At 40.1% G+C, this 27,134-nt stretch overlaps 2 protein-coding genes across 2 annotated transcripts in view; both read right to left on the bottom strand.

Annotated features, from left to right (window-relative positions):
• Positions 1-1,227, bottom strand: part of skila (SKI-like proto-oncogene a) — a 28,814-nt gene extending 27,587 nt beyond the window's left edge. Inside the window, exon 1 of the mRNA XM_020591551.1 lies at positions 227-1,227. The gene's annotated coding sequence lies outside the window, so the exon portion shown is untranslated. The remainder of the gene's footprint in view (positions 1-226) is intronic.
• Positions 1,228-6,175: 4,948 nt separating this feature from the next.
• The window catches only part of prkci (protein kinase C, iota), a 32,219-nt gene continuing 11,260 nt past the window's right edge, over positions 6,176-27,134 (bottom strand). The window contains exons 3-19 of the mRNA XM_020591370.1: positions 25,250-25,371; positions 21,496-21,585; positions 21,035-21,085; positions 20,480-20,565; positions 19,849-19,983; positions 19,662-19,716; positions 18,383-18,438; positions 17,443-17,613; positions 15,948-16,045; positions 15,363-15,449; positions 15,134-15,269; positions 14,912-14,999; positions 12,271-12,396; positions 11,735-11,814; positions 11,309-11,398; positions 8,002-8,117; positions 6,176-7,896 (exon numbers count right to left, since the gene is read on the bottom strand). Of these exons, the coding sequence (XP_020447026.1) occupies positions 7,809-7,896; positions 8,002-8,117; positions 11,309-11,398; positions 11,735-11,814; positions 12,271-12,396; positions 14,912-14,999; positions 15,134-15,269; positions 15,363-15,449; positions 15,948-16,045; positions 17,443-17,613; positions 18,383-18,438; positions 19,662-19,716; positions 19,849-19,983; positions 20,480-20,565; positions 21,035-21,085; positions 21,496-21,585; positions 25,250-25,371 (1,675 nt within the window). The 3' untranslated portion in view covers positions 6,176-7,808. The remainder of the gene's footprint in view (positions 7,897-8,001; positions 8,118-11,308; positions 11,399-11,734; positions 11,815-12,270; positions 12,397-14,911; positions 15,000-15,133; positions 15,270-15,362; positions 15,450-15,947; positions 16,046-17,442; positions 17,614-18,382; positions 18,439-19,661; positions 19,717-19,848; positions 19,984-20,479; positions 20,566-21,034; positions 21,086-21,495; positions 21,586-25,249; positions 25,372-27,134) is intronic.

Below are 27,134 nucleotides of genomic sequence, written 5' to 3'. Positions count from 1 at the left end.
TTTAACAAGCAAAACCAGTCGACCAGACATGACAAACCAAATTCTCCACCACCCAGCCCCTCTCTTCCATTAGCTTGTTAATGTAAGGCTGATAAACAATGGTCAAAAACATTTCACTTTGCAAATGAAAATGCCTTTCCCAACCATATTGTGCCTTCCCCTAAGGTCTGCTTTACCCCACGCTGACCCCATCAACTCCATGAAAAACAACTGATAAAAGCGTTACCAGCAGTCGTTCCCGTCTCTCGGTCTTTCACAGCTTGACGTGCAGCAGTGTGGAAAGCGGTGTTTCCCCTTCTTACTTTACAGCGGAATTACTGAGTCGACGGTTTTGAGATAACCAACATTTAGCTGGTATCCTCAGTTTAAAAGGCAATGTTTGATCATGGCCACTGCTGCAATATGACGCCAAGAGAAGAGGGGACTGATCGCGCTTCAGCTTGAAAATGCAACATTTACTGTGCCATTTGCGCTTCGTGATGTGTTGTAGTGTCTATAATACATTACATAGAGATTTCGGCTTGTCAAAGGGCAAAACACGCACGGTGGGTTAAATGACCACAGTGAACGGGTTTGCACGCTTTTGCAAATTTCCACATCCCGTCGTTGTTGTTTTTTTTTTCCACTGACTGAAATGCTGCTCGGGTGTATCGAGTTCGATTCCGAAACGGGTTTGATGTTTGTGGGCGGTCTAATGGCAAATATCAGCCGTGGGATGACTTCTACAACACGGCAAAATCAGACCAGTAACAACCCGTTACAAGACTGTTTCCCTTTTTTCTGTTAAAACCTCGATCCATGCAGGGCAGTATATTTATGACAGAAATCACATTGCTTCGTTAAATAACAACGCAGTGGGGTTTCTCATAAAACACCTCTCAGCTTTTAATTGCTATTAGACCCATTTTCTTAATGTCACCCCCACTTCTAGTATCCTGTTCGCTGCAAGGACACCGCGTAGCTATAATGCTCCTGCTCCGCTCCATCCCCTCCTCCTCCTCAGTCTGCAAACTGTACTTTGCTTCCTCTGCTGGCTCGCCACGACGGCACTGGTATGCAGACAGCACTGATAATGACATTCACTGTCTACACTACGGTCTAGTCTGGGAAGACACGGTCGAGCCCTACGCACACACCGATTAGACGAAGGCACGGCGGGGTTTACAACCGCGGCTTGCCCGTATGTCAAAAACACTGAGTGCTATTCCGGTACACCCAAACAGTCAAATGAAACAAGTCGTGTATGTGTGTGACACAGTTTATGTCGTTCAATAAAATATTTTGACTATAAAGAATGTTACGTTACACAAACGAAAATTGGGAACATTTAGAAACTGCTCATTTCTCGGGTAACGTTCAATACTAAGTGCGCTAGCTAGCTTAGCTAGCCCAGCGTACCCCGGCGCAGTGAGCTATAAAAGCGGTCTAAGTGGGTAGTGAGACGGGCTCTCAAGGTCTTGTATCGAAGTCAGTTCCCCTTCGCTTAGTGTTTCCCTCCCGTTAGAACAGGTTTCCCCTCCGTGACTGGGGTTAAGATAGGTTATGGTTATGGGTAGACTAGCACAGATAACTGTCTGCGGTTAGGTTAAGGTTTGGGGTTAAGCATCTCATACGATGACCGGTTGGGGTTAGGAAAGGTTTCAAGTTACGGTAAGAGGAAACATAGTCTGGCCCCATCGACGTGGGGCCAGACTTCGACACAACAGCGGTCAGATATTAAAGCGGTGACTTGGGTCCCCCAACACACAGAGTGATAAACAGCAGTGTCCGCTGCGACGAAGAACGATAACCTACTACTTATATTAAGCCAGGCTATCTGAAGGGCTAACACTCCACCCCTCCAGTCTGTCGTTTTGCGACTAATTAAACGAACTCGACCGTTAATCGCCACAGGCTGAGATCCAATATGAACAAAACCACCCGCAAAAGATTTTAAAACAGTAATTTAAAGGCTTCTTATTTTTTTTAAAACACTTGCCTGAACGCTGTATGTCTCTGTGTCGTCCTCACTCGCCCAGGGTCTTCTCTAAACTGGAAAAGCCTGGCGTACCGTCAACAAAATGCAGCCAGCAGAGGCTCCACTACAAGCCCGTAACGTCACACTGCACACGGGCTGAGAGGCGGAGACGTCACCCGGCTGACGGAAACTATGCGGGGGTGTCTCTCGTCTGCAGCAGCGCCCAGATCTGAAGGCGGCTGATGGTGTGACAGTCGAGCTAGAAAACGGAGTGGGTTTTGAGGGCTGTTATCACTCATTTTACTGTCTGTAATATTACTCTCTTCGTCTGTAAATGTCCTTTATATATGCCACTTTGACTACTGGCCGGATTAACCTCCCTGGGGGCCCCGGGGCAAACATTTGCTGTTGGGCCCCTGACTCCCCACTGTACATGACAGTCTGATTTTCCCCCAAGCACTCAGTACCAACCAGTATACTTTATTAATTATTTTAAATAATTTTAAGCAAATATGCCACATTCACAGGTACTAGCCTCTTAAAAGTAAATTTTCTATAGCCCCTTTTAGACATGCACTGCAGCCCTGACATTACCCAGTATGTGAGAACTTAAATGTTTGCATCAGTTGACCTAGACATTAACCAGTACAAGGTCCATGTAATGTCCAATTGAACCCATGTGTGAACAGAGGAGGTCATTGCCCAAAGAATTTACTAGTGGGCATGTTGATGGAATTTCTTTGTGTGATATAGTGAAACTGGATGAATACAAATGTCCAAGGGTGAAGAAGAAGGTTCAATTACACGAAGACAGCAATGTCTCAGTGGAGAGATGATATCAAAATACTTATGTTGTATTGGCGGAGGCGTCGTCTGCCATCTTCAGTGTGCTTTAAAAAAACTGTGATTTCTACAGCATACTTTTTGCAGTTTCTGCTTCTTGCATGCTCTATTCAGGTGCAACTGCACAAGAACGGGTCTGACTATCTGTTATTTTCTGCATTTGTAAAAGAAAATGGCTTGTGATAGTAAACTCAATATCTAGGTATTTTTCTCTGGTGCTCAGACAACAAGGTTGAATAACGAAGGTTTTTTTTTTTTTACTATTTTAGAACAATTTCAGACATTTTAAAAACAATCATTGGCTGCCAGCCTTACAACCTGTGATGGGATAATTCTACCCTGCTCAGACTTTTGTGTTTATTACCCAACAAACAAACAAAAAAAGGACACAATTTGATTAAATACTACTTTAAATAAAAGAACTCAGTATAAACCAAAATAAATGAGCTCTTTAAACTAAATCAAGTTGTAGGTCAGTGTCATTGACTTGGCCTTGGATGACATTTTCTGGCATAAACTGACATGGCAGTTGCTTTATCTATGAGAGGTAAGGAGAGGACAAACTCACTGGGCAAAAGGGTGGCTTCTTCTCCCATTGTTCCCCTCCCCCAGTTGTTTATGGACCCTGCAAAAGGTCAGGAGGTCATTCAGGTGTTCATTTGTGCCTTTAGTGATGATGTGAGTTAATAAAATCTGAGAGATGTGGTTTTTTTGACTGATACATAATATATTTTTATTTAAGGAAGGTTGAATTCCCTAAGAAACTTTTAATCTGAATGTACATCATCTGTTACAACTCTGCAATCTTAATCTATAAAGGTCATTATGCTCTGTCTTCATATGCTGGGTTTTTTTCAGATGGAGTACACCCTGGCTGGCTGACTGACCTAAAGTCTGATTTCATGCGTCTGTATGAGCAAAGAGGCTTGATAAGCTTTGATAAACACCACCGTCGGCTGTTTCACCGCACCGTCTCTCTGGCAGCAAAGTCAGCAGTTGTATTATGAGAGCAGATGTGTGTACACCCTGTTCAGCCCCAGAGAACAACAAGAGGGACATTGATTTTCCTGTAATAACATCACTCTTTGTTCTGTGGGGAGTAAATTAATCTCATATGTGCAATAATGTGACCGATGTGGATTGTTCGTTAGGGGTATAAAGCAAAAAACTGAAGGATGAGGTAGTGTAGACAGTGGTTGGGGGGGGGGGGGGGGGATTCACAGACAGGATGTAACAGAAGAGCACATTGATAAGCATCTCCATTAGCTGAGAGTCTGTCTAACTGTTATTGGACTTAGTATGAAGTGGACCCTGGGGGAAGACATCTCATAGTTGTCTCCAAACTTCCTGACATGGAATAAGTATGGGCTATTAAAATATGTCCTCTGTTGTCCAGTAGGTATGGATAGTGTGTGATTTGGGGTAACAGTGCTTGCTGAAGTGGTAGTCTGAGGTCACACACCTTCACCACAGATTCGGAGGTGTATCGGACAGTTTAGGGCACATTTTCGGCTCTAGTGTGTGACAGCATGTTGCACTGGCTCTCATCCTGCAGCCACATTACAGCTGTTGCATGGTACTTATTTGAAAGTGTAGTCATTACCTGGACTTTATAATCCAACTGTGTAGTAGGAAACATCAAGGAAATCAATTGATATAATCACAATTGGGGGTGACTGTGGTTCAGTGGGTAGAGCAGTCATCTCCCAAGACACTGAACCCCCAAGTTGCCCCTGATGGTTGGAGCCATCGGTGTGAGTTGGTGTTGCTGATGGCTGCCTCGGTTCTGTACCGGAAACAAATCCCTTGTGTGTGTAACATACGCACTTGGCCAAATAAAGGTGATTATCCTGAAAAGACACGCTGTTAATCAAAATTGCAAACACTGATATAATGGTGGATCATGTCGATTACCAATACCACTAGTATCCTGGTTACAACATAGATTTTCAAACATCCCACTTATGTGTTGCACATGTATGCAGTTTGTCTTGGTTTTGAGAACCCTGATTCTGCTACCTGGAGAGCTCCATTAGAAACCAGGAAACTGTGGCATGCACTTTTTTGTGTGAAAAGACAGCATTACTGGGTTTTGTCAAAGGTACAGTATAATGCACACTATTTATTTTCAACAATCTTTGCTTTTTTCATTGCGGGTTTCTGCTGTAATTACTCACGGAATTTAAAAAAAAAGCACCACCTGTACTGGTATTATTGGTATTAGTTGTGTTTTTAAATTCAGTGATAGAGCAGTTTAACATTATTGTATTGACCTGAATACTTCATCCACCAGACATAGGTTTTGATTTTAATTATTAGCTCCTAAAGTGAAATCTTTCTCATATAAATCTGGGTGGTTTTGTTGCATACTTTTGTTTTAATCACTACATATGTTATTTTATGACAGCAATCCTCTATTACTCACGAGTTCCATTTATAGTCGGTATGGAGGTGTTTCTGAAGTAGCTGTGATGAAGAATCATCTCAAGCATCTGCTAATGAAAGATGATTTTATTACTCAAGAAGCCACCATTATAATATTACAATTACTGAAACAGCACAAGCCCATTTGTAGCTACCTTTCAAGAAGGGTGGAATATTTAACTATTGATGCTAGAAATCACTCAGAATGGCTCACTTCCTCAGTACTACAGTAAAGAGCTTCGGTAAATGTAGCATGATAGCATGCAGACCCTGCCAAGTAGTACACTATATGCACCTTGAACTGCACCATGTTTTACTAAGGGATCGCATTTGGCATTAAGTATGATTCTTATGCTGCCTAATTAATCCCTTCAGGGATGGAATAAAACACCCCATGTGACAAGAGCAATTAAAACAGGTTACCTTTTTCATTTTCCAGATCCTCCTCCATTTTACATCATTAATTATACAAGGTTATTCTTCACTGTGCCTTCACAAGGTGATGTGGAGCCACAGAGCCGTGTTCTCCACCACAGAAGGGGCAGGAACAATGTGAATACAGAATTATGCAATGTCTCACGTTTATAATTTTCCACAGAAAAGAGAGAGAGTGAATAAAATAAATAGATTTGGGGGGAGTCAACATTGGAGCAGCAGAGGCTCTAATGTCCCAGTCCCTAATCAGTCAAGCTTAAAAAACAACAACAACACTGGACCCTGCATTTCCCATAATTTTTCATTAGATCTTCCTTCCCTGTTAAAATGCTCTCAAACAATTCTAAGTTCTAACTCATGATAACCACGATGGCGTCATCAGGGTTATTTTCTCAGACTAGAAGAAGCCCAAAAAGTCTATGATAGTAAATCAGTGGAGTGCTTCTCTAAATAAATGTCAGACTCACATTAGCACAGATTACCACAAGGAGAGAAATAAAATGTTTATTTTACCATCAGGTTTTTTTTTTGTTTTTTTTTGCACACTTAAAGTTCTCCGGAGTTCTGTGGGTGGTAAACGTCCCCAAAATGCAACAAATAGTGTTTCCATTGGGTTCATCATGTAACATTTTGGAATCAATGTAGTGATTAAAAAAAAAAAAAAAAAATCAAAATTAAATCCAATTAACAAAAAAACAAAAAACAAAAAACAATAAAGCAGAAATAACATGTAACAGATAAATGTGTTCCTCTGGTTACCACGAGCCCAAAAGCATTTTCCATGTAGTGAGATGCTTCGACTGGAGGTTCATCACTGTCAGTGTTGTTACAGTCAGAAGGTAATGTGGCTCTGCAAGCAGCTTTACAAAACATCTAGAGTAGTGTGTTTGATATGGTAAAAACGAAGTACAGCAGACGGATTACAGTTTTCGAGCCACATTTCTGTGCTACAACTGTTCTGTGTCGTGGCTTTGCACTTAACTGGGCTCTCATGTTAACAATCGCCTAGTATTTTGATTTAAACAAAAAGACATACATGGAATGGTGACAGTACAAAAAAACCATACTGTAACAGATCAATACATTTCATATGGCATAGTATTAAAAATGAGCACAAAAAAAAGAGAGAATATATAAATTCTATGACTAAGGACAGCACATCTTTCTTAAATACACACTGAACCATCTAATAAGTACCAGCAAGATCTTTTTTTTTTTTTTGGTCCTGTGTGAATGTGTAGTTCGTGGTTGATCCGCACAGCAAAATTAAACCTGTGCTCCAGCGTTCAGGTATTATGTGCTACTTTTCCAGCCAGTTTCCTGGCATGGCAAGCTCTTTCATTCACAGTTTCCAGAGTATTAACTCATTAGCGTTAGTTGGATGCTGCTTCATACGTTCCTTCATTCTGGGAGAAGGGACTTGAAGCAGATTCCTATATTCCAGAAGTTAATCTAAAAAAACAATGCCTGAACCTTTTTGGTTCCATTACTCAGGCTGGATAACACTCAGAACAACATATATAATGACTGTTATGTTGTTAAATAAACATGAGAAAAATATATAAATTTGTATCTTTTTCAGTTTTTAAAATCTAGTGTTATGAGTCTCTGCCTCCTTTATATAAAGTGTGTTGGGACAAAGTAAAATCAAAAATGACTATGACGATCGAGTTGTCAGTTTTGTCCAACTTGAAGCTAAAAAGGCCTAGTCTAACATTTGTCCTCAACAGAAGTTTCATACATACATAAATAAGATATGCACTGAAAACGCCCCACCAGCTGGAAGGAGAGGATGCTCAGTTCATCTGTCACGGGCGCCTCATCTCTCCTGCCCCTGTTTACATTAACCTTGGAAGAACTTTGTAGCCTTTGTTGGCTACAGATAAAGAGGCCCCAATGAGAAAAATCGCTATCAGTGCAGATTTACATGATATAAAAATAATTAACAAAGAAGGTAGGCTTAAGGGCAAGTGGTTATAAATGGCAAAGTGTGAGACTGATTTTGGCAAATAAGCGTTCTACTGGACATGTGCGGCCTTCAAACAGAAGGTTGATGTTGCCAGGTTGTTTCATAACCATGCAGTTTGAAGACACTGAGATGCCATGTAACACGTGCATGACTGTGTGTGTGAGCACAGACGTTATGTCCTCAGACACACTCCTCTGCCGACATCAGGAGCGGGTTGATGTACTCAAAACCTTCAAATTCAGACTGGTCGATCTTCTTGACCACATCACTACCAAGAACAAATGGACAAAAGGTTGCATCAGTTTATTGGAAACTACACATTAAATGAATAATAATGAGATGAGAAAAAAGAGCGACTGAAATGAGGACTCACTCGTCATCAGGTGTGAGCTGGATGGGCTCATTGGTGAACTGGGCGTCAAAGTTGTCCAGTCCGAACTCCCCTGAGATGTTGGGCTTGAATGGAGGGATCACTTGCTTCTGCTCCAGCTGAAATATCAGCACAGGCATGAGAAGACAACTTTTTTTTGTTTTTTTTGCTAAACCTCTTTTCCTGCATGTGATTATTCATACTGATGATTAGTTAAAACATTTCAAAATGCACCTGCATTGCTTTGCATTTTGAGACTTTCAGTCGAATAAAGGAGTATTTTTCCAGTCATATATTTCGTCATTGTAGATTCTTAAAATATCATCTTGTCAGCTAAGTGTATCATCACACCCCTACTACTTTATAATATAAAACTACCATAATTATTAAATTTGTCAATTACAAGGCAGTGAAAACAAATGAATAATTTCAGTTATTTTTCAACTTTTGACATTTTATGAGCAATGAAAAATCAACTAATCAGTAATATAACTGGTACATTAATCAATAATGGAAATAATAATCTCCTCAATCGCCAAGTTGACACCTACTCTGGAGCCAGGCCGATCATTTATTAGAGAGACACTAGATTCTTTGACTATCCCACTACAGAGTTTTATCCTGTCTCCAAAAATAAAAACACTACAGGTAAATGACAAATGCCATCTCTGTTAAAAAAGCTTGCAGTGACTAAAACCTTGATGAGGAACCTGCAAATATACCCCATTACATGTGCCTATCAATACATTACAGTCTCAATTGTAAGTATTATTCCCAATGCAACGACTGCCTCCCACCTGCAGGCAAACAAGTGCACTGCAGGGCAAACTTTCAGGTTAATGTGTTTGAGGTGGAGGTGGGGTGGGACGGGTGTAAGCTGATCTCTCCAGACACTCTGACCGACTGCTGAGTCCCTGCTCCAGACCAAACAGGGAAAAAGAGGTCATGGTGATCCCTGGCGAGCTGCCCTGTCTGTCTGACTGACACGTCAGCCACTAGTACTTGTCTGTCTGTCTGCCTGTTAAGGTCATGTCCACCTGTCTGTCTGCCTGTCTGTCTGCCTGCCTTTAAGGATTAAAACATGCCTTATCATTTACACATGTACAGACATCTCGCAAATAAATATATAGAGTAAATAAGATTTATATATATCAGTTTTAACTTTGAACTGAACTAGTTGTTTATAACAAAATAAGCAGTTTGAATACCTGTTTCATGGACATAATGCCCAATTTATGAATGATAATCATAATAAATCAGTAAGGATGAATAGCCCTGGAATTATTCTTATATATGCATTTTTATTTACTTACATTAAGTTCACATTTTGATTGATCAGTACTGAAAATTATTTTTAGTTATACCCCTACAAGAAATTATAACCATCAGTCGTCGTAATGTGTTGACACCACAGCTCCTGAGAAATGACAGGAGATTAGTTTCATCTTTAAGTTCAAGATGGTGTAAAAGTGAATCTCATAACTTACTATTGCAGAAACCATGAACAATAAGTTTGAAAAAATAACAGAAATTTAGACCTTTTTTTTTTAAACAGTGAAATTCTTTTAAGTGATTCTGAGATGATTAATACAATGAAGTCACATTCATTTATATTGCCCTTTGAGACCAATCACAAAAAGTCTCAAGGGGCTTTACAGTCTGTACAGATGTACTCACTATAAATAGACACTCATATTCATAATTACACTCAAAGCTGTAAACAATATACACAGATTACACAAACACCAGTCTCAGGTAAGATTTTCATTTAGTCCTTGGAAATTTCTGGTGTCCTGACTGGTGCTTTTGTAATGTTTCTGCATAAACCTGAGGCAGTGCTATCTTTCACATCATATGTTTTGCTGTGCCCCTGCTTAGGTTTTTGAGCTCGTACCATATCGGGTAATGCCCATAGACTGACTATAAAAATAGACGATGCGTCACCATTTCCTTCCACTATTCAAAAGTGAAGCCAAAATATTGTGAATACAGTGGCTGCCATCTTGGCATTTTGCAACCAGATTCTGTGCAGTAGCCCCAGAGTAGTTGCGCGACAGTACAAGATCACTAAATTTGTTTATATAATTTGAAATACACCCCTTTTCATATTATCAAATAACTTATTAAAAACAATCTTAATAGAAAAATGACCACTTGTACACACATCAGTGTGATAATATCTATCAAAAAATGACAGAAATCACCTCTGAGAAAAATTCATTTGATTTGTACTTTGAGTTTTTAGTTCGGTTCATGTCTTATACAGTCTATAGTAATGACTGACAGGAGCGACTGCTGCTGGGGTTTGTACTAACATGACCACAAGAGGCATGTTAGCGAGCTTGGGGGCTAGTGCTGCAGTCTGAGAGTGTAGACTTTGGTGGTCTGTGTGTATGGATGGTAACATCTCTTTTTTTTTTTTCCAAATAGTCAAACAGTTTGTGTATTTTCCATCTTTGTGAGCACAGGATATCATTCTGTTGTTTATCCAGCTTTAGGAATTCAATCATTTCCAAATACCCAATGCTATGTTACCTCTATGTCTTACAGTTTCATTGCACTGTCTGGCTGTCTGGCTCACAGTTACTCATTTTTACAACAACGTGTGGGCTTTTCATGGTTTTGGTTCTTCATGTGTCAGATGTAGCCTAAAAGGGGGATTGTGCAGAGGGCGGACCCAAATTTAGAACAGATTCATTTATCAAAAATTACTCTTCAGTTTTTCATCATTAGGGTGGGGATTTTTTGGTAATAATTGGAGTCTGTTTCATCACCCAGCCCCAACTCAAACATATACAATTTTCAATACTAATTACCAAGGCTACAAAGCACAGCTTCAGAAGAGGTTAACACCAGCCTCTGAGTTTAAACCAATTCCTTAACAGTGAAGCTGAAATTAGATTTATTAATGGCTTCCTTGTGAACATAAATAGTTGTTTCACAATCTGACAGCTCAGAAGACTTTCCTCCAAGCTAATGTATATCCAGATGTGTTCATCTCGGTTCTCTCTAATGTCTTTATGCCTGTCAGTCTGACCCGTCTGCTAATTTCTTTTCTGTCATTGGCTTCCCATTTCAGTTAATCAGCCTATGTACTGTTGTCAGTCTTCTGCCTATTTGTGTCTGTCTGTTTTTCACAGGAACATGTCATTACTAATAACTCCACCTCTGACAGAGGACAGAAAGGGTAACCCCATACACCCAAGACTTGACCTTCTGTTGTCTAGTAGCAGCTTTTCTCCACAGCATCAATACATGGAAGGTAAAGTGAGACACAGAAAGAGGGGAGAAAAAAAGTAGAAAAACTCACAAGCTCCCAGTCGACGTTTCGAAAGAATGGATGACCCATGATGTCAGCAAAGCCCGTCTGAGGGTGGCAGCCCAGACGCTCCTTGGGATCCTGTGGGAGTGAGGGCGAGAGACAGAGTAGGAGATGATGGTGGAAGAGACATAGAACAGGTAAAAGAGGTGCAGAAGGTGAGAAAGGAGAGAATTTGCAAGAAAGTTGGTAAAGAAGAGTGGATTTTGCTCATGGGAAAGTTTAAAAAAAAAAAACACATTAAAGATGGGTGAAAAGGTGCCACAATGAAAAACAGATGGAAAGCTGGTAAATAAGAATGCAACACAGTGAGAGATGAGTCTGGCTCTAAATTAAGCCATAATAATGTCGTTCTCAGGAGCCAGCAGGAGCCAACACAGTTTCAGATTGATCCAGGGCTGTCTGACCCCTTCTTACCTTGTTGAGGAATCCCTTGAGGACGCTGGCAGCTTTGACTGACAATGAGCGGGGGATTCGGATCTGTTTTTCCAATATTACTGCAGGAGGCGAGAGAAAAGGGGGGTGGGGGGCACACAAGAAGAAGAGAGGGTGAGACAGATGGTCCCCTAAGGCTAAAATGACAGAGGATGGTGCCGACACTGCGGCAGTTATGAGTTGAATCCTATCAGGTTTAATCACCCTGAACGTACATTCAGCATCCTTTCAATGACATGTCAACAGCTTTTGACAAAAGTGTCTTGAAATACGACTTCATCAAGAAATAACATTTTAATTCCTGGCAGCTTTAAGTAAACATAACGCATTTACGAAACATATTTACAATGAAAGAACTACAGACAAAAACACACATATATTCACACATTTCACTGTAACAGATGGCATGTGCCTGGTACTGAGAGAAGTGGCCATTAGAAAGGTGTCAACACAAAGGTGTTACATGCTTCCACAGAGCTGTTTTTCCTCCACTCAATCCTCGGCTGTGTGCGCGATACCTTGGAAGAGGTAATCTTCTGTGTTCTGGTCGGGGTTGTCGGAGCTCCCCACGATGTCGAAGGGTGACCGACCCGCCATCATCTCGAACATCAGCACGCCCAGTGCCCACCAGTCCACACTGAACCCTGAGGCACACAGTGTACATTACAAGTTATATTATGTTTATCGTTGTGTCCTTGAATAAGCGCTGTACGCAGATGTAAAACAGGTTTACAGGAAAACTAATGACATTTTTGGTGCAATTCTTATTCTGTAAGCATAAAGTAACATTGCATGTAGAACTTAATATTTTCTGTGACAGAACATACAAGAAATTGAGTATGTTCGTATGTTCGGCCCTTGATTCTGATGAGAGGAAATTACTGCCTACCCCCGCTTTACAGCAATGTTTTGCATGGAACAATTCTCATGAAACTCATTTACTTTAAATTACTGCTTAAAACTGCACAAAGCATATGTGTTTGTTACTATAGCAACCACTTCCACCATGAAAGCGTCACACTAGCGTTTGTGCATGTTTTCATTCCTTTACAATTTTTCAAAAGATGTCTTATACAGTAGATGCATTTTAGCTATATTAAAATGTTAATGTTATATTAAACGTTTTCATTATGAAGCATTATTTGCGAGATAGAAAACACCACTTCTTTTTTTTGGACAGCTAATGGCTTAGAGAGAGACAGGAAACAAAGCCAGAGACACAGCGGGTTGTCGGGCAACAAAGGACCCCAGCCGGGAACCCAATTGCGGATGTTGTGGTTATATGATGTGCACCTTAACAAACAGGCTCTGAACCCATTCCTAATAGCACATGTACAAGATTTTTACAAATAATTCCATTTGTAGATGATTCCATGCATATTCTTCACTTCGAAGCAAACCCACATAAGTGACTTAATATTTTTGTTGTTGTACAATAAATAAATCTGCCTCTAAGAAATTATAATTAACTATGTAATAAAATTCTGTTTATCAGATTAACCATCTGCTTAGGATTAGTCATAATAAGAAAACTAATTTCCATTTCCTATAAAACAGTAAAACCGATTATATTGAATATTGTGGTGGGCCTAATTATTAGAGTATCAAATGAGAATATTACATCTATGTTGCTATTTTGATGCTGCAATAATACACTGTTCAACAGTACTACAATAGTTTTCAACAGACCCTTTTGACAGCAGACTGACTCGTTCAAGTAGAGCAGCAGAAGGTTACCCATAACATGAGCAATAGCAGGACCCTGAACTCATCCATCCATCCATTTGATACACCACTTATCCTGTTGAAGGTCACAGGGGGACTGGAGCCAGTCCCCACTGATACTGGGTGAAAGGAGAGCTACACTTTAGACAGGTTGCCAGTGTGTCACAGCACTGACACACACTCACCTTCAACCTTACCAGGACCCTGGGCCTGTAGCAGCTAAATGGAGTTCAGCCGTCATTATTAATTCCATTATTTACACCTGTGCTCTTTATACAGCGACACATCCAAATATCTGCTATGGAAAAATCCCCGTTGCACTGAGATTAACATGTCACGGGTCTCATCCTTTAACAGTGTTGCTATGATACCTCCTCTGGTAACCCAGGGAGCTCTCTTTTCTATTTATTTTGTATTGTGTTTATAGATGCTTTCATGTGCAAAACTCAATTATGATGTACAAACTGATATTTTACTGAACACTTGAGTGTTTGTGCTTAATGGCTGTAACACATTAAACTTTGATCTATACATGTTAGTTATCACTTTTTCAACCCATACACTCCACATAATGGGTTTAAATGGAGCTCCATTCATTCAGAGGATGTCACAAATGCTTTTTCAAACGTAGGTGCTCAATGTTTAGATTTAAACTGCTTTTTGGTTCTGTTTTATTTCCTCTTTTTTCCATTTTCTATTCCTTTTCTGCTGAAGTGAACGCCTACCCCTGCAGAGATCCTTGGTCATCTTGTTTTTCTCATTTCTTCTTCTAGTTCATACAGTGTATACTCATACCTGTACAGTCTAATGCAGTTACGTTTCAGAACAAGATAAATACAAAAATTACAGTAAAATCCTGACTTTATTCATGTTCGCTGGAAAATTCACAAGCTGCCCACCAATATCTAAAGTACTTCAAATTCTAAGCATATAAACTTGTTAAAACTATCTCTACCTTTACCTGCTGCAATATTTAAAGTGATGTATGCAAAAATGCATCACTAATTATAATTCAATAATATGATAATTAATGTTAAATGTGCCATTCTGAATAATGAGTGCTTTAACTTTTAGTACTTTATACTTTTACTCAAGTATCATTTTGAATGTAACAGTATTTTTACACTGTGGTACTGTTATTTTCACTTAAGCCATCAGAGTACTTCCTTTATCACCACCTACATGGATATAAATAAGGGTAAAGCTACAAAAACTGAACAATGTAAAGGGAGAATCTGTGGCAGAGCTGTTGAAATGAATTCCAACAGAGTGTACAGGTGTACCAAATAAAGTGGCCACTGAGTGCAGTGCAGTGCAGCCAACCCTTGTACTGTCTGAGAGCAGCGTCTCAGACGTCCTGCATAATACCTCATATTCTATATCACAGGAAATCATCGGATTATGTTTCAGGTAAAGTGCTTGCATAAGTCTCACCGTAATCCTCCCCTCTGAGTATCTCAGGGGCAATATAATTGGGGGTACCACAGAAAGTGCTCGTCGTATCTCCTGGTCTCAGACCCTCCTGCAAAATCAAAAGGATAATCAGCTGTGAGATCATCTCAGAGGGCTGTAAACTGATTTATGCAGCTCTGTAGGTGCTTTTATCCAAAGTGCTTAATGGTATAATGAGAGCCTCCAGTAAACGGCAAACCACACCTTGCACATGCCATAGTCTGTAAGTTTTATGTGTCCTTCAGAGTCCAGTAGCACATTGTCCAGTTTCAGATCTCTGTATATGATTCCCCTCTCGTGAAGATAGTTCAGCGCCAGACTGATCTCTGCTGAGTAAAATCTGAAAACGAGAAAGAATTCAGGTTTTTTTTTTTTTACAAAGGGACTACACAGAGATACAAGACGACATCAGTCCTCTTTTTAATGACCCTACCTGGCGTGTTCTTCTGGGAGTTTTCTTTGTCTCTGCATGTGGAACATCAGATCTCCACCGTTCACATATTCAATAACAAAGAACAGTCTGTGAAAATAGGTAAATGTTCGTTTATTTTCCAACGTGAATCCATCATTTGTTTATTCGTCTGTAAGAGGTTAGAATGGCTGGATGGATATCCCCATAATGGTACCCATGACCACACACTGACTGAAACAAAGTGTTCTGTTTATCTAAATGGAACCATACCTTAACCACAACAGCAGTAGGTGATGAAACACTTGTGTCATTTTGAAACACTGTATAGTTTTACAATGTACTGACAAGCTAGAGTGCCACCGTTGCTATTTTGTACCAGTGGTTTTTAGTCAAAAGGATGCTCTTTGTTTGTGTGCATATTTCATCTACATCCCTCTCATGACAAACCCCAAAAATGTCACATTACTGAAGCTAAAGATGCTCTAACATCTGCTTCACTTTGACTTGAAAGGTTATTTTGCTACAATGAGAACTTGCCTTTTCATTTTCCAGACTCTTTCCAAAGACTAAGTTATTGTGTGACTCACACTGGGGAAATGTTCTCACCTGCTTTCTGTCTGGAAACAGGAGTGGAGGCCAACTAGGAATGGATGATTAGAGGCCTGCTCAAAAACATGCTTTTCTGTTTGGACCCAGTCAATATCCTGGAAGAAAAACACACAAAGACAGACAAAAATGTCAATCCAAGGCCATTCTGACAAAGTACCTTTGAACTTCTAAAAGCTGACTAAGCACAGAGCTCGATCGACCAAAGCCTGGGGCTCCTTCATATGCATGGTGGACAGTGACAGGAAAAAAGGGCTAAGCCACCGAAAGCGGCAGTAGGCCTTTGTCGATGGCTAGATGATAACATGTCTGGACACAGATGCTGTTCATGCTGACAGGTTTGGGACAGCAGAACACGTGATTGATTGAGAAGCACTTCAACTAATTTGTCAATCATGCTAAGTGCATCTGTTCAAGGTTAGCTACTCCCATTGCCACTGGCTATGCTGCTGCATGTGTTAGCTGAGATCGATTTGTGATTATGTGATCATTTATCTAAACCTCCTTAGAAAGACCTACGTCTTCAAACTACATTCAAAGTGTTTAAGAAAAGATTCTCAAGATGGATGGATTCAATTGCATGTAACAAATGTTCATTGTGCAATGATGTTGCTCATTACATTAATTATACAGAGCAGTGACATAAGACTGATGACTTCACTATTAACTAACCTTCTCACTTCTCAGTCGATGGAGGGGTTGTGTTACTGTCACACTCTGGAGTTAAAGAGATACTGTAGGTTTTGCCCTACTTAAGTGGATATACAGTGCACATTTAATTATCTAGTAGTTTTTTTTTTTTGGGGGGGGGGTTTAAACATCAAACCATTTTCTGGTTCAGCCTTCCCAGTATGTAAACTAAACCATCTTTAGGATTTCTATTATTCAGACATCTACATATATCACCATAAACTGTAATAAACATTTTACTATTCTCTGATGTTTTAAAGTGTAAACAATTTACTGATAACAGGTAGATTTACTTAAAATAAAAATCATCAGTTGCAGTTCTAGAAAGGCCCTATTCACATATACTTATGCCTAAGTCAGCAGCAGCAGAAACAATAGTTCAAATGATGAAAACTGTGTTTTTGTAAAACTTGCTTTCAAACCTCAGCACTAGAAAAAGACCACTGGCTTAATTTTAGTCTTTGATTGTGAGCAAAATAGACTTCACTCTTCCTTCAGAATGCACATATAGATACAAAATAATGTCTTATTCACAGTAAGTGGCCAAATCCATACAAAGTTAACACCACATTAATCAAAACCCATTAACGCTCCACCTCATCTAAAGGCTGACCAACAATTCTCATGATCATCAACATTTTGTTGTGCTGCTGTGTTAGGTTTTACTTAAAGCTGGTTTGATGCCCTTTTTCCACAGTCTCACAGTTTCACAGTGTTGGATTTCTGCCATTACATGAACTGGTCTCTTTGGACCACTGGGGAAAGACTAGTCTGACCTTGATGGTTAGTCATTAGTATTGTTTACCTCATCGTCATTGACCAGCTCCTTCTTCACCACCTTCATGGCATAAATGCGCTCTGTCTTCTTCAGCTGCACCAACAGCACCTTGGCATAGCTGCCTCTGCCGATCACCCGCAGCAAATCAAAGTCTGCCAGGCCGAGGCTCGATTTCCCTGTGTCTCTGCTGCTCCGTGCCTGGGGGAGCAGGCATACAAACAGCAAGAGGATGGCTTGAGCAAGAGGGTGATTTCCTTAATGAACTGCTGCCAGCTCCACTTTTTGAAAGTAAATCTGAGTAATGACTTTTGTGTGTTTATAAAATACTATCATACTGATTGTACACTGTACTGTATTACAGCCCTACTTCTTTGTAAACTGGAGCATCACCATCATTTCCTCACCTATCTTTGTCCCACCTATCCTGTAGTCTGTTGTGAACCACAACCTATCCATCTAAGCTCCCTTTAGGTGACAACCCCAATCCCCAGACTGAGACATGGAAGCACAGGTAAGAACTTTTGTCTCGCCTTCTTTTGTTTCCATCTACGTGTCCGACTTGACCCATTCTTTATCCACTTCCAGCTCTCCTGCTCTGTCCAACAAACCCACCCCTCCAACTCTAAACTACATCGCAGGCCATTAATCAACCTCTGGTGTTAAGAGCTGTGATAAAAGGTTACGTTATTAGCTCCACCAAAGGAAATCAATACCCACAGCACTGCATAGATGCATACCTCTGTATGCTCTCTATAGCACAGAGTCACCCTAAGGTACATTCTAGCTAATAAGTGGAAACAAACTACTTCCAATTATAGGTCATCTTATTCTTTGTCCCTATTTACACAAACACACCAATGTCTCTGTCTAAATATAAATATACATACTCACATCCACTGAGCCAACAAGATGGGCTGGAAGATTACGAGTCAAATATGAACAGCATTTGAAAAGATCTCGTTCTCACCTCTTTCTCATCTCCTTCGTAATTCAAGCTTTCTCTAGAGTCCTTATTCTGAGGGCCTGAGAGAAGGGAGGAGAGGAGGAAGTGACAGAGTGGCAGACAGACAGAAGGAGAGGGGGAGGCAGGACAGGAAAAAAGGAGAGATAAGGGAAAGTAGGTGAGAGACAGTCACGCACTTTGTTCACAGCCCTGCAGTGCCAAGTAATTTCTCTCTGCTTGGTTAGAAAAGAAAATACCCTTTTGTATCCACCCTGTAACAGAAACAGTATATTACAAATGATGTACTGCATCTCTATTTTGTAGATAGACGCAAAGAAGAAATGCTGATTTATGGACTGTCATACAAGACGACTCCTCAAAGTCTAAATATTGAAGCTGAGGTTAACATAAAATCAAAACCAAGCAGTGTTTCCATGATTGCAGCCCACAACTACCCAGGTGACCTGTGAGCATATCTGAGGTGTTTCAGCAGCCTCACTATCAACTGCAACAAGAATCCCTAGCTCTCTCATTTCAGTCAGTCGCTGTAGGTGCAGTCGACCAACCTGGAGTCTGATGCCAACATCCTCTTGAGTACATTTAGTTAGTCTTGAAGGATAATACTGCTAATCTATATTTCACTTAGAGTCAATACATCCCATGAAAAGACAGAAATCAATAATAAATTGATCCTATCTGTTATCTGTCTAGCCAGCATCTGATATTGTTCTGTTGCCATACAGCTCCATTTAATGAGGCCCAACTATGAACTGAATAGTGTTCTTCATTATGGTGGGCGCTGTTTACACCGTCCTACTAGTGTAAATACTCACTAGCACTTGACCACAACTGAAAATAGTCCCCAACAAATAGACTTTTTATTCCCGTTTCACTAACATCAGCTAAAACTACAGTGTCCAGCTTTTTTGTTTTAATTAAAATATATATTGACGATCTGTTGTAAAAGCTTTAACTCTTCCAAAGGGGAGAAAGGGGCTGGAAGAGTCGAGCCATGCCACAGACAAGCTGAGAAGGTTGAAAAGTACTAAGAGTTGGACTAACATACTGAAGATTTTGGTCTTTTCAAGGGATTTGTTGACAAAATTCATTACAATTTCACCAGTCTTGGCTTTTAGAAACTGAATAAAACCTGCAGGGTATGAGTCCAATTACAAACATTCAAAAGTAGAACTTGAACTGATCACAAAAGGAGATGGTTTGTTTCAAAAGTGAGCTTTTAATATGTTGGACTTCTGAAACGTGATTTCCAAATGTTAGAAATGTGTGTGTGTGTGTGTGTTACCTGGCTGTTCAGTGTGGTCTAAGTGACTCGATGGTGGGCCTGGCATGACTGGTTCCTAGACAAGAACATTCATTAAAGTATAATCAGTGTAGAAACTGAACTCAATCTTGCAGAGTACCTATGATTCATGGATGATAACAAGCCACTTAATGTAATAAAGCTAATGAGCATTTGTCACAGCCCTCACCAGGTTCTGTCTGCCACACTCCACTGTGACCAGTTTATGGCACTTCTTGTGCACCAGCAGTTTGCAGTTGATGCATTTGTAGCCTTGTCTTCCCAGACCCCAGATCCGGTCTGTGCAGATGGCACAGTGGGCTCGCTGCTCAGGAGGGCGGAGGGAGAAAAATTATCAGCACAAACAAGCACACACTACATTCTGGGAGATGCTACACAGGCTGTGGTGTTTTTTTTTGTTTTTTTTTAAACATGCTTTCCTGCTGCCATTGTTCTGTGTCCCCACATTCTCTCTTACATCATCAACCAATTCAAAGATATTAAAGTGCAGTGGAATTCTCATTTTTATCTGAATGCACACCCTTAAGCTTTGAAATGTGCACTGTGTTTGGGTTTACATATAAAATCAGAAGTCAAATGATAATGTTAAAATACAGAAAATATAAGGTTAACTACATTGTAAATATAAGGTTAACTACATTGTGGGAAACAATTTAAAGCCAACAAACATAAATGAGGAGCCTTAAATATCTGAACATTTCTGTAACTTTCTGAAACTGTCAAACATTTCTGCCCATTTCACACAGTGATAGGTCAGCTGTGCACGATACTGTAAGACAAACTTGAGTATCATGTCTCACCCTGTTAAAGCGTTTAGCCTGGAAGGCATGGCCACTGGCATAGTAAAGCTTCCTCCACCGCCGGGCTCCTCGCCGATAAATGGACTCTGTGGAGAAATGAAAGAGTGGTAAATCCTACTTTATCTGTGGGGTTTCATTTTAGTATTTGTGCATATGTGACTGAAACAGCTTTGACGTTCTCTTGGAAACAAGCATGATTCTGGCACCAAGCTGAAGTAACTTTAGACAAAGACATGACAGAAAAGGTGAGAAGAGAAGGATCCTGACTGGCATGTAGGACCAAATGCAAACCAGAGATAATGTGAATATTTGACAGCACTACATTTGACACCAAAGTTACACATGCACCCTAACATTTTAGTTACAAGACCGATTTTTGGAAGCAGAGCCAAAAATTCATACATTTATGTTTAACGTATGATTTTTGTCTTACAGTATAATTTCGGTGTCATATACAGTGTGGGAACCTGGAGCACTTTTTGAATTCCCCTCAAATTTAAACTGCAAATTAAACACCAGTTTCTTTTGGAGGCCAACTGCCAAAATTAGACTCACTGTCTTCTCCTGGACAAGGCATTCCGGGTTTTTCTGGTATACACGGGAACACTGGGAAGAAAAAAAACAAGATATGATTATGTTTATAAAGTCTTTATTTAATCTGATGCAGGCAAGTCTGACAGCACTGGTGTGAAGGTGTCTGTATGCTGCTGAGCACATTTCACCTCCTCTCATAATGAGGGTGGATAAAACTACCTTAAAAAAAATGAAAATTAATTAAATGCTAATAAATATGGCTCATCAAAAAAAAAGAAAATTAAATAGACGGGTAATAAATTATTATGACATTTTTATGACCCTGTCTGTCAAAATGGCAGATAACGAGAAAGTCTAGCATGACCTCTGAGCTTCTCATCTGGACCTCTCACTGACCAAGCAACCAGTCTGAATCAACATCTGCAGTTCATGAGAACATATAGTCAAACTGTAAATTTTATGCATAAAGAAATAAGGCTCACCATGGATAATGAGCTCTGAGTCTTTGTTGAGGTCGTAGAGACGCAGCGCTTCTTCCAACTCCAGTTGAGACGACATGGTGCAGGGGTCACCTAACAGCAGGGGAGAGACACAAGAAACCAAGTTACTGTGGGACAATGTTTACATCCTCTGCACTAATCTTATTTCTGCAAAGCCTACATTTGTTTGAATTAAATTTATCCTGAATATCGTGGAACGCAACATGTTAGGTTTAGGTACATTACTGAGATAACACACTGCCGCCTGAAGACTTCATCTGTATTCAGAGTTTTAAACAATATCTGACAATGAAGCAAATAAATATAGTTGGGAGTTGGACAAATCAAGACATTTGAAGACCTTGGACTTCACTATATTTTAGGAGCAAAATGAGGAACTAAGATAAGTAGCAAGTTAATCAGTAATGAAAAAGAATCAGTAGTTGAGGTCCCAACAAGGACAAACTGCTACATGTAAAACAGTTTCCCTTTCTACACCGCTGCCACACTGATACATTCCATCAAGTTTTTTTCAGAGTAGCTGATAATCCAAGCCTTTAGGCGCTTGTATTTGTGCACATATTTAGCATATTGCATTTGCTTTTGACAGCTCCCCTCCTTCTCTCTTTGTATTATCAAATTTTTTTATCTTTCAAGTGTGAACATGTTGAAGCCCTGTCAGAAACATTTACATGGCATTTAAAAGATCAAGCTACTGTAAAAAGTCAGCAACAACCGGGCTACTTTTAAATATGCTGATCACAAGGCATGCAACAACAAAGCAGAGACAATTAAGTGGTACACAAACCATATTCCTAGAGTAAAAGGTTGAGAGTGTAAAAGGTGAGCTGTACAGCAGGACAGCATGACATTTAAAATAAAACTTGTCTAACCGCTGTAGGAATGATATGAATTGCAATGCATGAACTTTAAGTAAACACTGAACAAAGTGTGTGGCTGTGAGCGAATGCGTGGGAGACTGCAGTAGATCATGTCATTTCAATTACTTTCCTTTCAACTCCACAGCCATATTTGTACAATGATCAATCTACGTCGACATTTAAAATACCACCCAGGCATAGATCAAATTATGCCCTCATCATTAACAGGAAGGGGACAGGTGTCATCACAACACACGGAGAAGCACGGAGGCTACTGACTCTATTCTTAGTGCTGACGACAACAAACCGCTGGTTTTATGAGTAGTCTGAGAACAATAACAACGACACACAGAATGTATGGAACCAGTGAGAGGACTGTACCAGCCATCACGTTAAAATTAACAGGTGATGCCTAAACCTATGATTTGGTTTAATGGTGCACAAGTTCCATTATGTGTGTGTGTGCAGGCACATCCACTTCTACATGTTACAAAGAGAATGGTAATCACAAGATCCCAGAGCCAAGTGATGTCTTCAAAATCCAAAAAAACTGTTTTAAACCCAGATACTCAATGTACTCTGTAAGAACACAAAAATTAGGAAACCTTTTCCATTTGAGAGGTAAAATAAGCAAACGTTAGACTTCTGTTTGGTTTTTTTACCTCCAGGGTTATGTTTTTGCCTGCATCTGTTGATTTGTTTGTTAACAGCATGACTCACAAAGTAATGAATGGATTTTCATGAAACTTTTTGGGGAGGTAGGGTAGATTTTGGTGCTGATCTGTCACATAATTTGGATACAGAATTTTTTAAATAGATTATTCATCATTGTGAGTGCTGGAAAGGTTGACTGTATGTTAGCCCCCTTGTGGCCAATGTGCACAGCCGTGCTGATGAGCACTTAGGGCACATACACAGCTGGACTCAATGTAGTGACATCTGGGCAAGAGTCTCAAAGAGGCTCAAAGCTGTTACCATTTTTGTCCATAGGACTGGTATTATGCCATTTTATTATGTTTTGCTATATTTATTATGTTTTTCATGAAGTAACCACTTAGACTGAGAATATGTGGTCAGTCTATCAAAGTAAGCCCAATTTAGAATTTGTTTGACATTTTCAGTTAGATCTTTTAGCAGGCAGCTACTAACCACTTAGAGCACAGCAGTCTGTCATGAGGACCCTAGTGTTCTAGCTGCACATTTTAGCTGCGTTTCCACTATCGGAACCTAACAAGGGTATAGCCCGTCCTTTGTACAGTCACTGATATAACCTCACGGGTTGACACGGACCGTCCTACTTTGCTTTTCCACTGTATTTTTTCCTGTCAGTCTCCGTTTGGAGGAGAGACACACTCACAGCTGGGCAGAGGGAGAGCAGAGGACATGAAGGATCACTCCATACTGCAACAATAAGCCAGTAACGGCAACTGCATGAGCACTTTATCAAACTGTTTATCAAACTGTTGAGCAAGAAACGTTGCCTTTATTGTAGCAATGATTTTATTAGGGTCAAACAATCATGGGAATATTGACTTTATGGCATTATGGGGAAACGGGTTTGGCCTTTGGTGGAGGCTGCACTAGTGCAGGAGTGCTGTCTAGTTTAATTATGTAACCGGATGATTATCAAACTTGATGCTGACCGATTTTCTGTTATTCAACAGTAGATTAATGAAACAGTTGTTTAAGCGCTATATACACTACATGTAATAAAAATGTACTGAATGCTATGGCTGCAACTAGGGATTAGTTATTTGTCTATAACGGTCAATAGTTCAATGGTCAAAAAACATCGATATTCAATTTGACATTAAAAGTGAACCTAATTGTCCTCATGTAAGTAATCTGTGCAGTTGGTTGACAATAATTTAGTTGGTGACATTTTCTCAGCTCACACACTTGGACATGGCATTTTAGATGCGCGACTGTGACTGAAAGGAGCATTATGTCTGATAGAGGGATGCACTTGGATGAAAAGTACTTTTGAGAGCTGCCAGGTAATGTCAGTACACTTCAGTCATCGAGTAAACGAGAAAAATGGGGCGCTGTAAAAAATGGCACAGCTACAATGCTAATAGCAATAGATCACCAATGTTACATTTTAGAGGATCAGACTGTTTTTTTAAACGGCCTTTGTAGCAGCACTTGTGTGATATTTCACTAACTAAGTGCCTCTCTCTGATCTTCGTCATATTATTGTACAGTTTGAGAAAAATTATGAAATGTTGGTTACGTACTGTAATCTGGGGTTCTATGAGTATAGGCAAAGCCAGGGCGAGGTCAGTGCAACCAGGGTCAGAGTTCAACATATTTGAACTTTTGGCACACCTCCCCCTCCACACTGTACACTGCGAGCGTCCACACATAACCCACGCAGCACACCACATACACAACAATAGTGAGGTAGCACACCACATACACAACAATGGTGAGGTGAAGCTGCTTTTCTGCTATGGGAGCAGATCTGAGTCTAATGTGATTAGGCAGACTGACCTTACTCTGAGCAGGGTGATCGGATGACTCCATCGCTTCCCTACGACCCTATTACTGCTGTCTAGTAACTGGCTGACAACTAGGAATTGGGTGAGGGGGACTGTATACAATACTGACTGACTGAAAAATAACTGAGGAATGCAGTTAAGTGGAATGTCAGTGTGTATTTGTGAGCATGTGTTCATATTAATATGGAACCAACAAATTCATCCAGAGGCTTGAATGAATTGTTTAATCTAACTGATTTTGAGCAGGCTACCTGATTTCTGTTTGCTATGCATATTTTTGCTTTAAGGTGAATTTCATTAAAAAAAAAAACAGCACCTCCTCCTGAGGAACAGCTGGTAAGAAATCGAGAATGATGGCGGGTAAGGGAGTCATACCTTCCTCGTCAATCCACTTCATGGTGAACAGCTGGTCGTTGTCCATGGAGCACATGTCCCTCACTTCCCCGTACAGACCCTCATACGAGATAGATGGCTCAAAATGGGTGATCATGATGTCCCTGCAAAAAAAAAACAACAAATAAGTCTTACAAGTACTATAATAAGAATTACATTTGACTGTTGATTACATAGTGAGCCACTAACCAAGTAAAAATAAATTACTACCAATAAAGTACCAGTGTTCTTTATCAATGCCAAATCAACAAATCCCACTAAAAACATTTTTTTTAAATAAAAAAGCGCCCATTTGTATAAGTGTCTGGCTTCTTCTATTGAGCAGTAAGTACTGACTACTCAGCTGTTAAAATGATTATCAAATGAACAGATTTTTTTTAACTCTGTGAACCAAAATGCCCATTACAGTCACCTCAGAGTCCAAAGTGACATGTTCAAATGTTTTAATTTCCCCAAACATTAGTCCAAAGCCAGACAATACTCAATATACCATTATATTAAACAATAAATAAATAAATAAATAAATAATCAAGAAATCGTCACATTTTAGGAAGTTGGAACCAGAAGAAGTTTGGCATTTTCATTTGATAGTGTAACTAATAAATCCACTTACTGTTACCTTTAAACATTAAGCGAAACCACTCAAACTCTCTCTTTCAGAGAGAGCATCCTTTTTTCCAAAAACACTGCTGAGTGTGAGTCACAAGCTTACAGTCTACCACATTTGCGTGTGTGTGCATTCATCTGTACAGCATGATTGTGGGTGTGAGAACGGGAGCAAAAACAAAAGCGAGAAAGACTGCAAAAGAGTGTGGAAGGCAGAGAGAGACAGACAAGTTAAAACAGAATAATTCACAGCCGATGATGGTTGTAGTTGTACTGTGTCCCCTGTGGTTAAGGCCCACTGCCAACCATTGCACCCATTTACTTGCCTGGAAAGCAGGAAAAAAAAAAACTTCTTAAAAACACTTGGCTTGCTGCTCTTAATCAACAAGATCATCACTCTCTGCCTCTTCAGTTCACACAAGCAAAAACATACTAAAAAATGCACAGTGAGATGTGGGATAAGAGAGCATCTGTCCCTGTGGATGCATCCATCATCTCTTCCTGACAGCATTAGGATTGATGTCATCCCTCTGGCCAGCCTCAGCCATGTTTACAACCCAGAGATAGATGCAGACAAAACACACATGAGTTTTTACAGGTCTTCAGGCGACAGGAGTCTGAGCTCAGGCATCTATATGGGTGGGCTCATGAGCAAGCGGGGAAAAGGAAAGGACAAAGACAAGGGAAGAATGGCAAACAGACAGGAGTGAAATGGATATAAACTAAATAAAAGCTGTCCCAGCAGCCAGGGAGTGACCCACAAGTACAAATAACTCTTAATCGCTTCGCTGCCAGCGTCAAAGATGGACCTAGATTTTCTTGAGAGCTTTATGGCAGGATGATAAAATCCCAACACATGGAATAATCAATGTAGACTTTCAGGGACATCTACTGTAAAAGTCCAAGGACAATGCAGCATGTGTAATGCTATTGTAGGGTTAGTCCTTGCCTCCAGCAAACGCACATAAATATACACCAGACTGTGATTTACTGACTAAGATTCAGTTTCACATTAACGGTGAGCTTCTGCGGAGCGTGGCTCCTGGCAGTGCTGCATTCATACAGCAGGTATTAAACTGTATGGACTGAAAAATCACACACCAAACATGAATAAAACGCTCTGAGCAAGAATAAATGGAGGCAAAGCTCAGACTGATGCCTACTCCCCTGCTATCATCTCACCCTCTTCTTCCATCCTGCTGGTGTTAATAGTTGCCTGTGGGATGGGGGGGGGGGGGGGGGGGGGTGCGGAAACATTTTT

This window comes from Monopterus albus, unplaced genomic scaffold (genome assembly GCF_001952655.1).
Source record: "Monopterus albus unplaced genomic scaffold, M_albus_1.0 scaffold14.1, whole genome shotgun sequence".
NCBI lineage: Eukaryota > Metazoa > Chordata > Actinopteri > Synbranchiformes > Synbranchidae > Monopterus > Monopterus albus.
The sequence above is the reverse complement of the archived record's forward strand: the minus strand, read 5'-3'. Positions and strand labels throughout refer to the sequence as shown.